This window comes from Cyprinodon tularosa, unplaced genomic scaffold (genome assembly GCF_016077235.1).
Source record: "Cyprinodon tularosa strain WSP-4 unplaced genomic scaffold, ASM1607723v1 ctg355, whole genome shotgun sequence".
Classification (NCBI taxonomy): Eukaryota; Metazoa; Chordata; class Actinopteri; order Cyprinodontiformes; family Cyprinodontidae; genus Cyprinodon; species Cyprinodon tularosa.
Window position 1 is genome coordinate 8,850 of NW_024039069.1, and position 16,229 is coordinate 25,078.

A 16,229-nucleotide genomic window follows, 5' to 3' on the forward strand; every position below is an offset into this window, starting at 1 on the left:
ACTTCTTCATGTTTTCCACTTTCTGGAAAATCCACCTTGAACTGTTGTAACCACAGGTTCTCCAAACTGCTGACTGATATGCGGTTTGCAGTTTTCCTCTTTGGCCCTCCTTTGTCTTCGTGGCTGTTTGTTTCCCTCAAAGGTCCATTCACAGTCCAGCCTAGCTTGGTTCGCACAGCATATGGCCCATTACCAACACTGCTCACCAGCTCCCACGGCTCCATAGCTCTAGGTACATTTGCTCCTATGAGTAATCCAATGTCGGATTCGATATGAGGTAAGTGTATTTCTTTAAGGTAGGTCCACCTTTCAAGATCCTTTTGTTTTGGTATGTTTTCTTTGCCCACAGGTATGGATTTCTGTGTGAAGACGTCTGGTAGATCAATGAACTCCTCACTAGACAAACTGCTGATTTCTAAGCCTGACACGACATAAGTTCGAACTGGTTTCTCTTCGTTCATGGTTCTGAGGAGTATGTCGGTCTTTCTTCCAGTGAGCTTCAACTCCTTCATCAATGCCTCTGTACAGAAAGTGGCCGAGCTTCCTGGGTCCAAGAAGGCGTATGTCTGTACCACCGCGGTTCCCTCCTTGGCTTTAACCTGAACAGGAACGATCGCCAATGTACAGTCGTCTTCCCCGGCCCCAGTCGGCTCACCACCATCGGACTCTGCAGCAATGAAGACGCTGAGGATAGTTTGTGTCTCACAACTCTGTGTCTCCTTTTCTGTTTCAGCAACGGTGTCTTTTTTCTTGATGTGCAGCAACGTTGGATGCGTTAATGAACACACCTGACAGCTGACCTTTGCCTTGCAGAATTTACTCATGTGGCCTTGCTTTAAGCAAACAAAACAACATCCTTTTCCCTTCAGAAAGTCGATCTTCTCATTGTGCGACTTGCTTTTAAGCTTGAAGCACATGTCCAAGTTGTGTTCACCATCACAGAAGAGACACGTCTTTGTTGCACTCTTTTCTGAATTTATGTTTTCCTTTGGCTTTGTGTTTGCCTGCTGTTTTTCCAACTGTATAGCACTTGTAGTGAATGACTTCTTAATTATGCTTTTCTTCTGCTCTTTGCTATTGTTTTGCTTGGGTGGAGGTGCTTTAGCAGATGTATTATCTTTTATGTCTCCAAAGATTGGGTGCAGTGCAATTTTGGCTTGTTTGTTAATAAACTCAACCAAATCTTTAAATTTGATTCTCTTGTCAGGCTGCTCTTGCACACCAAATACAACACCTCTCCACCTTTCACGTAGCTTGTATGGAAGCTTCATAACAATAGCCTTCAAATTTGCCACATTGTCAAGCTCCTCCATGTAACTGACTTCTGTCATGGTGTTAAGGCATGCTGTCAGAAAGAGTGAGAAGGCATTCAGCCCTTCAGCATCCTCTGGCTTGATAGGCGTCCAGTTTACCACTTTGTTCATGTAGGCAACAGCAATCTTATAATCATTGCCAAAATGTTCTTTTAACAACCCCTTTGCTTTCTGGTAGCCTTCTTCTGGCTTCATATGAAGGCAGCTCTTTATTAGTTCTTTAGGCTGCCCACTAGTATATTGCTCTAAGAAATAGAGACGATCCTTAGGGCTTTCGGTGCGTGATTCTACACCATGTTCAAATGCCCGTACAAATGTGTTGTAATCTAGGGGGTCACCACTAAAAGTGGGAATATCTAATGGTCGCAGTGTCATCATTTTTTGTTGCTTCACCATCAACTCGGTTATTGTATTCTGACGAGTCATAACACTGCAGAGTGTTTCAACTGTATGGTTATCTGCTACAGTTGTAGCTTTAGGCTGCCATTTGCTAGTAAGCTGAGGCTGCTGTGCACCAATAGGTAGAATCTGCTGTGCAGCAATAGGCTGAGGCTGCAGTGGCATGAAATAACCATGAGTACTGTTATTGTCAGTGACTAGATTTCGACTTACAGGCAGTTGAATAAGTCCTGACTCAAGTGTCATTGAACGGCGTGATGAATGACGTGATGAATGGCTCATTTGAGAAGAACATTCATTTTCATAATTTTTCAACACTTGTAATTTTGCGTCTGAAGCTGCAATGAGCGTTTGCAAATCCAATTGTTCCTTTTTTGCCTTTATTTCAGCTTCCTGGCGTTTTAATTCCAGTTTTTGCTGCAAAGCTATTGCCTCTGCCTGCAATGCAGCTTTCTCCATCTCTGCTTTAAGTCTAAGCTTTGAGGAAGAGGTCGACAGCCTACTTCCAAATACTGTCTCTTGTGATTTACTCCTCTTACTCGAGGCAACAGATACAGCGGATGCACTGTCCGAAGGGTTAATTTCGGCGTCACAGCGTCTAGCTTGTTCAGCGCGAGCCGCTACTATTTTAATCCACATTTCCACGTGATCAATGAAGCCCTGCATTCGCTTCGCATTGGGAATAAACCACGAGTTTTGATCCCTCTCAAACTCTTCCTCATCCATGAATTGTTGCAGACAGTCATTTATATTACACAACTCTCCAAATGAATCTTGAAAACCCACACGTAATTTCCTTTTAACTGCATCCACGTTATTGTCGAATTCCATTAGTGTTTCAATCTGTTTAAGCTGGCTAGTTAAGTGTCCTAGCTTAGCTTTTCTTGACTGTCTTAAGCGATGTAGCTTATCTTCATAGGCTTTCTCAGTCATTTTAGATTCTCTTTTTCCACTAGTTAATTGTTCAGTAACTTCTTCCATAATGGCAGCTTCCGTAATATCTAAACAAATTGCAGCTTACCAGAATGATCATCCACTCTTCCTGTGGTTAGTTACCTTACATCCATGTGTTTGTGGTAAAAGTCCGACCTTGATAATCGTTGTCCACGGTTTCCAAAGTTTCCTTAGTCCTTTTCAACGCGAAACAGAGCCAGGGTTTTCTGACAAATGTAGGGTAAATCCAAGAGTTTCAATTAAATCCGTGTTAGGTTGGAGTTTTGTGGCTGACGCGTGTTCCAGGATCCAAAAAAAAAACAATAGCCTCCACTGACGTCACGTTTTGCCTTTTTTATTTTAAAACAAAGGCGATAACAAAAAAAAAAAACAACGTGTACAAAAATATACCTCTTAAACTTTCACAAAACTAAAATCTGAGGTTCCACAGAGTAATAATATATGCATGGCTCAAGCAAAACACGGTCAGAAAACCGTGAGCCACCAACCTTCCTCCTCCCGTCTGTTTACAACGGTTACCTTACTGGACACCTGGCGCAGAAAGATGATGTCATCAAAAGGCACACTAAGCAGCGTCCTGTAAATATTTTAAATTAACATTTTTTTACTTGTATATATTTTTAAATCAAATTATTATTGTCACTCATTAATGTAAATGAAATTTCAAATTCTCATAATACAAATAATTTCAAACTATACATAAAACAGGCATATGGCGCCTACAGTATGGATACTGCAAATAGCCACTTTGGTATTTATACTTTTTTACTAGGCACCTTTGAAAGATGTTGCTGAGTCATGGTTCTGGTTCTGAGAGCTAAGAAGCATAGCCTGCAGGTAGTGGTCCAGACCGATCATCTTCCCTCTGAACCCAGTTCTGATGTTCTCCAATTCATAAAAAGATCAGTTTTATCTAAAAAGATTCAGTTCTTGGTGGAGGTTGGTGACAGGATGTCAGAGACGCCCTCAGGTCCTCATTAACTATTGATCAGGTGAAGATGGATCAGCAAGCGGAAGACCACCCCCTCCAGAAGTTCCTGGTGTAATTTATCTGAGATCAGGACAGAGCCTCAGTTGGGTTTATCTCTGTACACAAAGCTCCAACTTCCACCATTTCATACCTGCTAGTTGTCAGGGTAACAAAAGATGGACAGAGTGGATAAACTGGCTGATGGAGCAGAGATGCTGCAGGTGGAGAGAATCATGTTCCAACAAGACTGGAGCTTTAACTTCAATAACACTGTTAGAAAATTAGAATTCTTCACATTTTACATCCACAAGAACAGTGGTCTTTTCAGAACCTCATGGGCTGGATTGGGCCCCTGAGAAAACGATGAAAGAAGTATCAGACCATGTCATTATATCTGGAGCTGTTTAAGAAGGCTCTGCAACAGATCAGCCCAGATGCTCAAATAAAGAAAACCGTTATAACGATATTAATATGATTCTTAGGATCAAAGCATAGGACAGAGGCGAGGAGAACAAAAGGTCAGCTGCAATAGAAGAACATTGCCCAGAATTTCAAAGGGATCTTTGGTCAGAGGTTCTTATTTATTTCCCTTTGGTTTAATCCATCTTGAGGGAAAAGGAGGCTCACATTGGGCCTGGTTCTGCTGGAGGTTTCTTCTTGTGTAAAGGGAGTTTTCCTTTCCACTGTTACTATGTGCATGCTTGATGTGAGGGATTGCTGAAGAGTCGATGAGTCAATGCAAACAGCTGGTTAGATACGAAACTTTGAACCAATCTGGCTGTAGGATCTGGTATAGCCCCTGTAAAGATGACTCATGCTGTGAATTGGTGCATATATAAATGAACTGAATTGAACTGAAACTGGGATAAACATCAGAGTTTTCATAATGGTTTAGAATCCTGAATTAGATTTAATCCTCCATCCTGTCAAGTCCAACTCAGGCTCCTTGATCCCAGATCAGAGCTTCAGAGAAGCTGCTTGTTGCCCCAAGGCGTCAGGCCGCAGCAATGATCCCAGGTCAGCAGTTAAACACTGATCTTTAACCTTTGATTCCTCTTTGGGATGGCTGCAGGTTTCTGATCTGTTCAGAGGAACATGACAGAGGAAGAAGATGTGGCTCTAATAAGGAAGAAACAACAGGAAGAACAGCTTCAGCTCCTGATTCAGTTTTTGGGATGATTTTGTTGCTGTTAAAAAGAATATGGACTGTAAAAGTACCACTTCAGTGGTCCCAGTCATTCTTCACTTCAACATCTTTCACCACTAAACACAGGAGACCATAGAGAAGTCCAGCAGGAAGGAGGCATTAGATCAAAGCCTAAATCATGATTTAACCTCCTACCATCAAGGAGCTTATGCTGGATGAACCTTCTCCATCAAACATCTGGAGAACTATTCCATCTGATTCAAAATTCTATTTTTTCAGTAGCTTAACTCCTGCCACTGTTTTTAACAGTTTGTGCATGTGTTGCAGGCTGCAATACATGAGTGGATAACAGATAACAAAAACATCTCTGCTTGTTTTTTTAGCCTTAGATCGAATCACTGAATTAAAACAGTTGCTTCTGCACTTAGAGTAGAATAAAATAACATAAAAATAGCTCTTTTTGTGCCCCACAAAAGGAAAACAAAAATATCAGTTAAAATATAAGAAAAAAACACTGCACAGTTATTAGTTATCAAAACTGAATACTCGGTAATTGGCGTTAAAATGTACAAATACACATTTATTTCAAATGTTTTCAGGAGAGGAGAGTGATAGTTTCCAGCCTCCCTGATAGGCCTTTAAATCTTACTTTAGTTTTGCTTGTTGTGCAGGAGATGCATGTACTGGCAGCCAATCAGTGCGCTGCAACATTTGTCAGGTTTGGCTTCATCCTCCTCATCCTCAACAATAGAAGTCTAATTAAAACCTACTTTTGCTCATTATGAGGCTGCAGGTGCACGCGGCCCGCTGGCGGTTAATCCCGCTCAATTACCGCACGCTCTCGCGCACAACAACAATATGGGGCGCTAAGATCGGGGGTGCGCCAGCTCATCGCGTCCCACCGAAAAGAAAAACAATAATAAACGACAGAAAAAACTTCACAGCTTGAGATTTTTTTTTTTTATTTAAATAGAAGATTAAAAAAGAAACATGAGATCCCTGAAGGACCAGGCAGAAAAACACAAGGTTTACGATTAAACACTTTGAGTTTTATTTATTTATGATATTAATATTATTATTAGTGTATAATATAAACATATGGGTGTTATTAATATTAATTATTCATGTTATTATTTCAATAAAAATAACAGGAGTGACAGGAGACACCTCAATGCGTTCTGTCTTTCCTCTGGTGATCTGTTAATTTTCCCCCACGCGTGGACAGACACACAAGATGGAAAACTCCACCCAAGATGTTCGGGAACTTTCTAATGCTGCCACAGAGGGGCCATTCCTCAGACGTCTTTCTCTTTGGAACAAATAAATTAATTACAAAAAATACATAAAAGTTTTGCACTATTAAAATTTATATATTTGCTGAGCCCATAAGTGAGACAAAACTGTCTCTCTGCAGGGAACAAATGGGCCTCTTGTCTGCAAACCCACGTCTGCACACAGCTTCTATGATGTGAGCGTTGGAACCACATGCAAAAACAATCTGCTACAAAATAAATGAGTCAATAAAAATTATAAGGATTTTTACAATTATTCTAACGTTATATATACATTTATTGATTATAAAACGATTAAACTGTAAGTTAATGCTTTTTTGTAACAAAACATCTGCTGGGAGATCTCCTGGGACTGCTGGTGCAGCTGTTTACATGTTTTTAAAGGTGTAAACATGAACTATAATTAGTGTATACATATTCCTTTGATGCGTTATATATTATCTGGTCTATGAAACTATTTTCATGTGAATAAAATATTTTTTTCGGTGTTTCTGGCAGGCTGGTATAAATATTTACACCGATTTGGAAGTTTTTTTTTTTACACAAACATTATAACAAGCTATTATAGGGAAACATTGGATTTAAATTTCAGCGCCATCGTATCATATAAATCGTAAAATGTAAGGATAAAATCAGATGTTCTTATAGGAACTTTTAAAAATAATTATTTATCTAAAAAAAGTAATCTGAAATTAACTAATTAGAAAGGAATGAGTTATAGATAATTTATTCTCTTTTTTTTTCTTAAATAAATGTCCTTTTGTGAATTTTATGACTTGGGCAAAATGTGATTATAAGCAGCCTTTGGTTCAGTAAAACATCTCTTCTCTGTTTACCACCTGCTGCTCTGAGCAAACCGTTATCTTATAAATATTAATCATAAAAAAGCAAGTCTCTGATTGGTCACAAGGAATGGAAACATGTGGCTGTTTTATAGAAACGTTAAAACTTTATTTTTTTCAGTAGAAAAAGTAGAAAAGTTCCAGTAAATAGAATAAAATCTCTTTATGTACATAATAGAACTTTTCATGTAACAAAACAAAATAAATAAAACAACAATTGAGGGGGGGGGCGGCGCAGTCTGTGAGGGTGGGGGGGATAATGGATGGGGGCCGCTTCTTTCATTCTTTTGTCTGAGCGCAGAAACTGGATTTCCACGCTCGGTTTTCTGCTCCACCGCTCAACAAATTGTAAAGTTGACTTTTCACCTCTAAAAGAAGAAGGAGGAGGAGGAGAATAGGAGGCGCTGTAAACGTGACTGTAATCTGCACACTGCTGGGGGGATGAGGGAGGAAAGTGCAAAGATTTTCAGAGTACAACACAAACTCAAAAACATGAGGAATAAAGTTCATCTCATTTCAGTCCTTCAGTTTCGTAAGGCAAACTTGGGTTCTTCTGCTGTGGGATGCTCAGCCACCTGTCTCTGTTTCCTCCACCTGTTCCTGCTACTCAGAGCTCAATAGATGCCCGGAGCGAAGCTGCGGAAGCCGAACACAGGGTCCTGCTGCAGAAAGCGGTAGTCCTCCGGCGCGGCTGGGCTGCCGGGGCTTGATGCGCAATAAGCCGGGGAGGAGGAGGATGAGGAGCCGCTGGAGCTCCAGGAGCAGCCGTCACTTCCAGGACTGGAGCTATCCGTCAGAAGAGAGGGGCTGAGCAGCAGAGGAGGGTCTCCGCTCTTTCCTGCCTGCAGGTCCGCGATGCGGATGGTCTCTGACAGAGCCCAGATGTAATTGTGCGCAAAACGCAGAGTCTCGATCTTAGTGAGTTTGGTCTCATCAGGAAAGGCCGGCAGGACGCCCCGCAGCGCATCCAGTGCGTCATTTAGGTTGTGCATGCGGTTCCGTTCGCGATCGTTGGCCTTCAGCCGCCGGTTCTTCTTTACCACATGCGCGGTGGCGTCGCTGCGCCCTCTGCCGCGGCGCCGCTTCTTCTGCTGCAACTGATGGTGCTCAGGCTGCGGGGACCCGCCGCCCACGCTGCCGCGGCAGTCCTCGTCATCGGTGTGCGGGAACAGGTCGCAGCTGGTGTCGGTATCGGAAAAAACGGGGTCCATTTCGGTGCGCTCGGATTTGGTTCTGAGGAAAAAAGGAGCGGAAAAGTTAGAAGATGGAACGGCCAGGAGCGCGTGCGGGTGCGTGCTGCAGGAGAGCACCTGCACTAACTCACCTGATGCGGTCAGGAGGTCTTGGAGTAGATCCAGCAGGACTGGGTCTGGACCAGTAGTTCTGGCACGCGACTATACTGCTCTGGATCAGCTCGTGCGAGCCGTTGAGCCTGGCACACGCCCGGCCTCAGCCCACTTTTATACTGGGACCGGGACAATGACCGGCCCCCTCCTGACCCCCCCTTAAGCAGCGGCAGGTCTGCCCCGTGCCAACCAGCCCTCATTTACATAATGACGCCTCTGCGTGCCCCGCACCAAGAAGCGTGCCGGTAATCATGGCCAGCCAATCAGAGGAGGAGGCGAGCCACGCGAGCGCCACGCACAAACCTCTCCTCCCTCTTCCTATCCTCATCCCGAGTCTCTCCAACCACTGGAGCACCCCCACCTCCAAAGAGATAAATCAAAAAAACAAAACAAAAAAACACACAAAACAAACAAAATCCATTAAGATTGAGCTTGCTTTTACACTTTACACTAAAGGAATAAAAAAACTGACAGACCTGAACAAGGCAGACTCCATCCATCCATCCATCCATCCATCCATCCATCCATCCATCCATCCATCCATCCATCCATCCATCCATCCATCCATCCATCCAGCTGAGCTGCTGAATTCCTGGATTAAGAATCAAACCTTTCAGATGAAACAGATCAAAACAGAAGGCAACATCAGACAATGGTGCTGAGCTGCAGGAGGAGTTTTTCAGCAACTCAAACTCAGCAAGGATGACTGACAACGCAGGCAGTAATTCAGCTACCCCTGATGTGAAATCAGATTAAAAGACATAATTTTTCCTTTTCTTTTTCTTTTTTTATTTCCCCACAGTGTCCTGTCTGTCAATGTGGCAATAAGAATACTTGTCTTGATTCCAGAAAGAGCCCAACAGATTTTACTTTCACAAGTGGAGCAGTCCGGTTATCGCCAGTGTTCAGCTTGATTTATACATATAAATAGCTTTAAATATAATTCATGCAGGGAGTATTACAGATTTTATGTGCACTGCAATCTAAGTAAGTAGAACAGGAAAGGAAAAACAGGAGGAAAAAAAGGAGAAAAGATGAAAGAAAGAGGAGAGGAAAAGGAGATAATGATAAAACATCTTCAGTCTGCTTCATCACCTGCAAAGAGATGTAAAAAGAACAGCACAACCAACAGATATAACATAAGAGATACTGTAAGGTAAAATTTATAGCATTTATAAATTTGTACACACCTCAATGGTATGCAGCGGAGAGATTAGTGCCTTGCCCAGGGGAACATTGGCTTAGGGATGTTATAATCAAACCCACAATTTCCCACTAAGCCACGGTCAATGGGAGATTCCAGCAGGGAAGACTGTTTTACTATATATTAATCATATAATAATCCAAATTAAAACAATCTAGACATGAAGTCCATACTGGAGATTTAAGGTTGCAGAAAGACCATATCTTAATTTAGTGGAAAAACAATGGATCTGGTAAAATGTTATACTTTCAAGAAAAGTTTTTTTTAGATTTCACTTATTTTCTTTGGTATTCAGATTGAGTCTGCATTTCAGCTCCAAGTTCCTTCCTCAAACTGAGCCTTGAAGAACTGTTAACCGACAGAAGATATGGTTCTAATCCAGCTCTACTGTTCACATAAGAGCATTTTTCTGCAGCTTTATTCTGCTCTAGTCCGCTTTCTCTAAAACAGTTAAACATAATTCTGCTTAAAGGGAAAAAGAGGGAGGATTCAGAATCTAATTGAATTTGGAATGACTTCTAAAAATCTGAGCCCCAACATCCCTGACGCAGAAGAACTGGTGAAATCAGATAAGTCAGAAAAGACAAGGAGAGAATGGATCTGTTTGTGTTTGGGTGCTCAGTTCTTTAGACTGCAGTAAACCTGCCTCACACACACACCCACACACAAACACACACACACACACCTAGAGGCAGTTTTCTTTAAGAGTTTTTGACGACATCTTTATGGGACAAGCATACAATTTTCCATTAATTATTCCATTTAGTGGATTTGCAGCTCAAGCGAGGAGAAGCAGAGACCTGCAGAGTCTTTCTGCAGCTTTATTCTGCGAGGGGGGGGGGGCTCTCATTTATAAATAATTACACAATGTTTAGAGTCTTCAGGCATGTATAATATATCAAAGCGATTATAAGGTGAATTGTTCCATTGTGGCCGTCCGCCCTGCGCTTCTTTTCACTCCACTTCTGGTTTGTCCTCAGTCCAAATTCAGCTCCTCTGGCCTTTTGTGCTGCTTTCCTTCTGCCTCAGCCACTCTGTTGGCACCTTTCTTATTCAAATGGCCTCAGCAGGAACAAAACCAGGGCCAGGCTGCACACAAATCATCTCTTCCCCGACTGCAGGGCCGACACAAGCCTCTGTGGGGCCCTGATGATGGGCAGGCTGTGAATCCTCCGTCCTAGCTGAGGTTCAGCTTCCCTTTAGAACTAACTGGGACACAAAAAAAGCCTTCCAATAATCTGGTTTTTACTAGAGGTCTGCTTGGGAAAGCTTCCTTTGGGTTTAAGATGAAGCTTGAACGTCGGTAAAAGACTCCAGAATCAAACTCAGATCTTATGTATCATATCCTACAGGAGGCGATAAAAACCTACAGAGAAAAAAAGAAAAGAAAAAAAGGTGGTTCTGCCACGGAGGAGGATGTGGGAAACAACCTCATGCCTACCGTTAAAAATGTGGGGGAGGTTTTTCAGGCTGTGGGCCTGTTTCTCTTCTGCAGTTTCTTGGAACTTTGTTAAAGAAGACTGCAACTAAGTCCAGCAACCACAGTAGGATCCCCTGAATTAATTTTTCACCAGTTCTTCTAGCAGGATGGTGATCCAGAACCTTGTCACTGAAATGGTTTAGAACACTCTAGAACAAATTTCTTCCTCTGACATCTCAGTCCCAAGTTCTGAATGCAGAGCTATTACATTGTGGAAGTTTGCTCTGCTGAACCCAGCTCAAGTCTTGGGGTCCAAGTCCTCTAAGTGTTTCCTCATCTACTTAGTTTTCCAGGCCTCACCTGCAATGCATCTAATCGACCACCTTAGCATCTTTCCTTTCCTTTACTCTTCCTCCATTTTCCTTAGCATTAATGACCAGTTTATATTTTTTGTGTAAGGATTTCCTACACTGGTTATGCAAGTAGTTAACTAATTATCTGTCAGTTTCTGTCTCTCTGTCCCCAACAGTCTCCATAATTTATTGATCTCCCTCCATCTTCATCAATCTCCAACAGCCCTTTTCATTGATCAATCATTAATCTCCACCTGTCTCCATCAGTCATATCAGTCTTTGTCAGTCTCCATCATTCTCTAACAGTCTTCATCAGTCTCTCTGAGGCTCCACAAGTCTCCACCAGTCTTAGTTGGTTTTTATTAGTCTTCATCAGACCCCATAAATCTTTGTCAGTCCTCATCAGTCTGCAGTAGGCCTTTCTGTTACATTAGAACATGGTGACGTGGTAGTGTCTGTGCTTTCTCTGCTGCTCATTAAGTTGTGGCAGAATGTCATTCACATTCAGTCCGGTTCTGCTTCTGCTAACAGGTTTTTGCTGGTAATGGTGAGATTTTCTCTACACTGTTGCTATGTTGTAGCTACATGCATCCTCGATACGAGGGATTGCTGTGCAGTTAACGACACAGTGCCAGCACAGTTAAGATTATCTCATTCTTACCATGACAAAAAAAAAAATCTTGTTTTAAGACATTATTTCTTATCTTAAATGTTTGACATGCTTGTTTGTAGATTTAAAATTCTTGAATCTAGAAATATTTTAAGTAAAACTATATTGCTGTTTGGAAAGATTAATTAGATCTGACTAGCTTTTCCTTAGGATTTTCTTTTGTCTTGATTTTTAGTTATCCTTTTTTTGTAGTGCAACTGTCTATTGTTGCTACACGCTCATCCAGAATGAGTAGGTTTTAAATGTCAATGACTCGATGCAATCAGCTTCCACTCACTGATTTCAACTCACTGACTTGATGCAATCTGCTGCAAGTCGTTCACTTGATGCAATCTGCAGGGTTTTCTTAGATAGAAAAACATTTTAACCAATCCTTGACATGACACCTGATGTGAACTGGCGACAAATAAATTGGATAGTACTTAATTGAATAGCATCATTTAATAAACTCACAGTGAAATAAACAGACAAATTTGAAAATAAGTGTCCCCAACTAAATAAGCTCTAACTTTCTCCAGAAGCAATAACCTTGACCCAAATAACTTTGACAGGACTTCAACATCTGTATCTTCTCCTAATGTCTGCTGTACTGTCCTGTCATCATTAGCAATCTACAGCTTTTATCTGCTACCACCAACATGTGCAGCAGCTGTTTGGGTACTTTGAAGTGATTAGGCAGTAAAACCAGGACCTGCCTCCTCCTCCTGTTTCTTCTTCATATGATTCTGCAGAAGTCTGTTGGGGTTTTACCTGCTCCTCCCATAGCTTGAGGACTCTGTGTGTGGTTCATCCCTACCGTCTCACACAAACCATAAAACTAACTATTTTACTGTGAAACAAAGAGCACTGCTTCTTCCTGTACTGACTTTGTAAAGAAAGAGGAACTTCAGGTCATCAGCTGAGATCCATCATTCCTTTTTCTCAAAAGGACCAACTTTTAGGGCTGATGTGAGATTTTACTTAGGGGCCACAGCATCACTAAAACCTCTGATGCTCTGATGGTCAAACTGAGCTGATCAAGAAGTAGAAAGCATTTAACAAGAAACTCCACTTTCTGTTTCTGAATTAACCCCTGACTTCAGGTCTCACTGTGGTACATTTACATCTGGGTATTTAAATTTAAAAACTTTACCCTAATTCCTCCAGTTGAACTTCTTAATTGCTGAAATATCTCTGAAAGTGCCTATTCAGCAATACCTTAATCAGCTGGTAAATCTGTGCCTCGTAACTCTAAAACCTGTTCAGGTCATACTATACATCCCACTTGGGTCATTAATTAGAAGTCAAAGATATTGACTGATCTTGGTGGTCCTGAAGAGCCCTCTTTATTTTTAAAGTTCTAACAAAAAAAACAGAATTTCATCCGATCTGGTTGTGGAGCATGATGCTGCCTCCACCTTGATTTATGTATAATGTGTTTTCATTCCTTTTAGAACTATGGCTTATACTTTCAAATCTGGTTGCTTTTAACCAGAACTTATTGTCAGGGAAAAGTTTTACACAGACAGACAGAGAGGCGGTACTATTTGGGCTGTAGCTCTGACCGGATTAAAGTCTCAACAACACGAGATGTGACTGAATTTTAATGAAGTGAAACACATGAGAAAATAAATTAAACACAATCACAATCACACCAGGCTGAGGATCTGGAGAACCCTGGAAACCCTAAAAAGGAGCGAGTTGAAGGAGTGAAAAAGTTTAATCTGCTTACTCTGATTATTAGAGGTGGTAATCCTGCCTCACAACAATCTATGGGCAAGACCAGAAAATACCTTTGAACCTCAGAGAGGGCTTGAGAGCAAGGACACCTCAGAATGACTGATTAAAGAGAAGGAGTAGGAGTAGGAAGAGGTTTCTGTAAAATGCCAGACAGAGGACCCAAAATTCAATTAAACACAAGAGGTAGCAATTAAAATATTTATTCAAAGAAGGAAACTACTCAGCATTTGAGAAAGGAACCTTGAGCAGCACTGGCCTCTTACCGTTCTATGTACCGGTAACCTGACTAGATGGAGTTTTGAGGTGCACAGTCTTGCATAAAACATCTTACAACATTTTGCACTAAAATATTTAACGTGTGAATGTAATGGTCAACTGACTGATGGGCATTGCTGCTGCTGTTAGGTGGAGATAACACTTCATATTCTGACTCAGAAAGCAGCGACACTGACCTGAGGACCTGGACTTCTGGTGCTTCAACAAGGATTTAAGAGTAGGTTATTTCTTGATCGATTGACTACACAGAAGAAGTTTTTCTTGCTTAAAGATGTCTTAAAACTTACATTTTGACAAATTAAAGATATCTAACAAACAATATTTGTACACTCACGTTCATCCGTTAATGACAATTGAAACAAAGCACTGCAATTATTCAAAGCCCCACCCCTCAAAAGCGGGAAAGTAAAACTGCCTGACTAAAGGGGTATGGATATGATACCACGGTCTTCAAAAGCCGCAAGTATTTGAGTGGAGATGGAAAAGGGGCCTTCGGGTAGATTTTACTTATTAAAAAATGATCACGTTTTTTAGGTGGAACCAGCCTAAGAGCTCATCTGCTTGCAGGGAGAAACCAATCTATTTCTAATATTTCCTTACCAGTGGCAGCCACTGCCCTGAAACAGGGGATGCTCAATTGTATTAATTAAATCCAAACATCACCAACAAATATTGAAATATTTGAATTGAATATTGGTTCATGTAGAACAGGCATCCCAAAACTCGGTCCTCAAGGCCCCCTGTCCTGCAGGTTTTAGAGGTTTCCTTGCTCCACAGCTGATTTTAATTGAAAGCTGATTAACAGGCTTTTGGTCTAACGCAATCATTATAACCAGCTGTGCTGAAGCACAGAAACCTCTAGGGGGGCCTTGAGGACCGAGTTTGGGGATGCCTGATGTAGAACATACTCATGAAATCAGTCACATTTTACCAGTTTAATTACTACATTTATCAAGTTTGACAATGGCAATTTTACCAATGGTTTTACGAAATTAAAAAGGGAGGTTTAGCCTTCCTAGTATCCAATGAGAAATCGCCGCTGTTCTTTATTGTATTTAGATTTTACAGTGGTGTAGGATGTAGGAGGTTGTCCTGCCACCGTGGGGTTGCTGGTCCAAACCCCAGTTTTTTTTTTTTTTGATGGTTATCAGAGTTCCTGGTGGTGCCTGTGCCTCGTAAATTTGCTTCAGTTAGCGAACCCCAGCACAGCTATGGCTACAATTTTATGTGGGAGAATGAGTGAGTGTACTAGAGTTCCTTGCCTTGTAAAGGTGATACAGGTCATTTACCATCTAATCACTAATTTGCCTTTCACAAAGCTTCCCTGCACACAGGCTGAGTTATTATATGTATTGACAGAGATGGTGGATCTCTCTATGTCATGTATTTGTTCTGCCCAGCCACTAAACCAGATGAGTTCAATCTGGTTTAACCTGTGCAGATTGGACTCACCTGGTTCAGTGGCTGGGCAGAACAAATACATGAAATAGAGATGACTTATTGACTCCAGATCCCCCATCTCTGTGTATGATGTTTAATGTATCAATTATTAAACAGGTGATAGTTTCTCACCTTTCAGAAAGTCTTGGCTTGGGGTGACAGTGGCGTTGGGTATTTTTTCCTTGCAATTGAAGAGTTGACTCTTCAAGCCCCGGTTTTGTTTTAATGTTGTTGTGTCCTTGGGCAAGACATTTCACTCCCTGATGGTGGCCAGATGTTCCTGTGGCACCTGAATTTAGCAGCCTTACTTCTGTCAGTTTACCCCATGGCTGCTGTGGCTACAATGCAGCTTGCCACAGGAGAGTGTTTGTGAATTAGGAATGATGAATGTTGCGCAACGCACTTTGGTTAAAAAGTGCTGTAAATGACAGCCGTTTAGCATTTAGCTTGATTAACTGTAACGGCAACTTCCCTCTTGGTTTGTCTGGCAGCTTTCACACCCAAATATCCAGTCTCTGCCTCTTCCAAATGCTTATTTTTTCTGTGGTTTCAACTTAATCATTTTAAGTTATAAATAATTTTTAATCAAACAGTTAACAGCACTTAAATAAACTGCATATAAACAACAACTTGATGAGAATGGAGTTCTGCTCACTTAAAGCTTTTAATCAACCTGTATGCTGCATGAGTGTGCTTGACAAGCAATAAACATAAAATATGGTAAATGTGAAGTGGTATTTAGAATGCACTGGGATGTAGCATTGACATATCTAAACAGGTGATTTTGAGATGAGTCAAAGATGTGGTTAATGATGAGATAATACAAAGTTTAGGTGGACACGAAGGGAATAAGGAGCTTGGATCCATGGTGGAAAGATGGGTTG

At 41.4% G+C, this 16,229-nt stretch overlaps 1 protein-coding gene across 1 annotated transcript; it reads right to left on the reverse strand.

Moving 5' to 3' along the window:
* Window positions 1-7,002: 7,002 nt before the first annotated feature.
* Window positions 7,003-8,403, reverse strand: neurog1 (neurogenin 1). Its single transcript, XM_038295401.1, has 2 exons — window positions 8,242-8,403; window positions 7,003-8,150 (listed from the first exon to the last, which is right to left on the reverse strand). The coding sequence occupies exon 2, from the start codon at window positions 8,126-8,128 to the stop codon at window positions 7,532-7,534; it is 597 nt and encodes a 198-aa protein (XP_038151329.1). The 5' UTR covers window positions 8,129-8,150; window positions 8,242-8,403; the 3' UTR covers window positions 7,003-7,531.
* Between the last annotated feature and the right edge of the window lie 7,826 nt (window positions 8,404-16,229).

Coding starts and splice junctions, on each gene's coding strand:
- neurog1 (XM_038295401.1), bottom strand. CDS start 8,128: ATGGACCCCGTTTTTTCCGATACCGACACCAGCTGCGACCTGTTCCCG.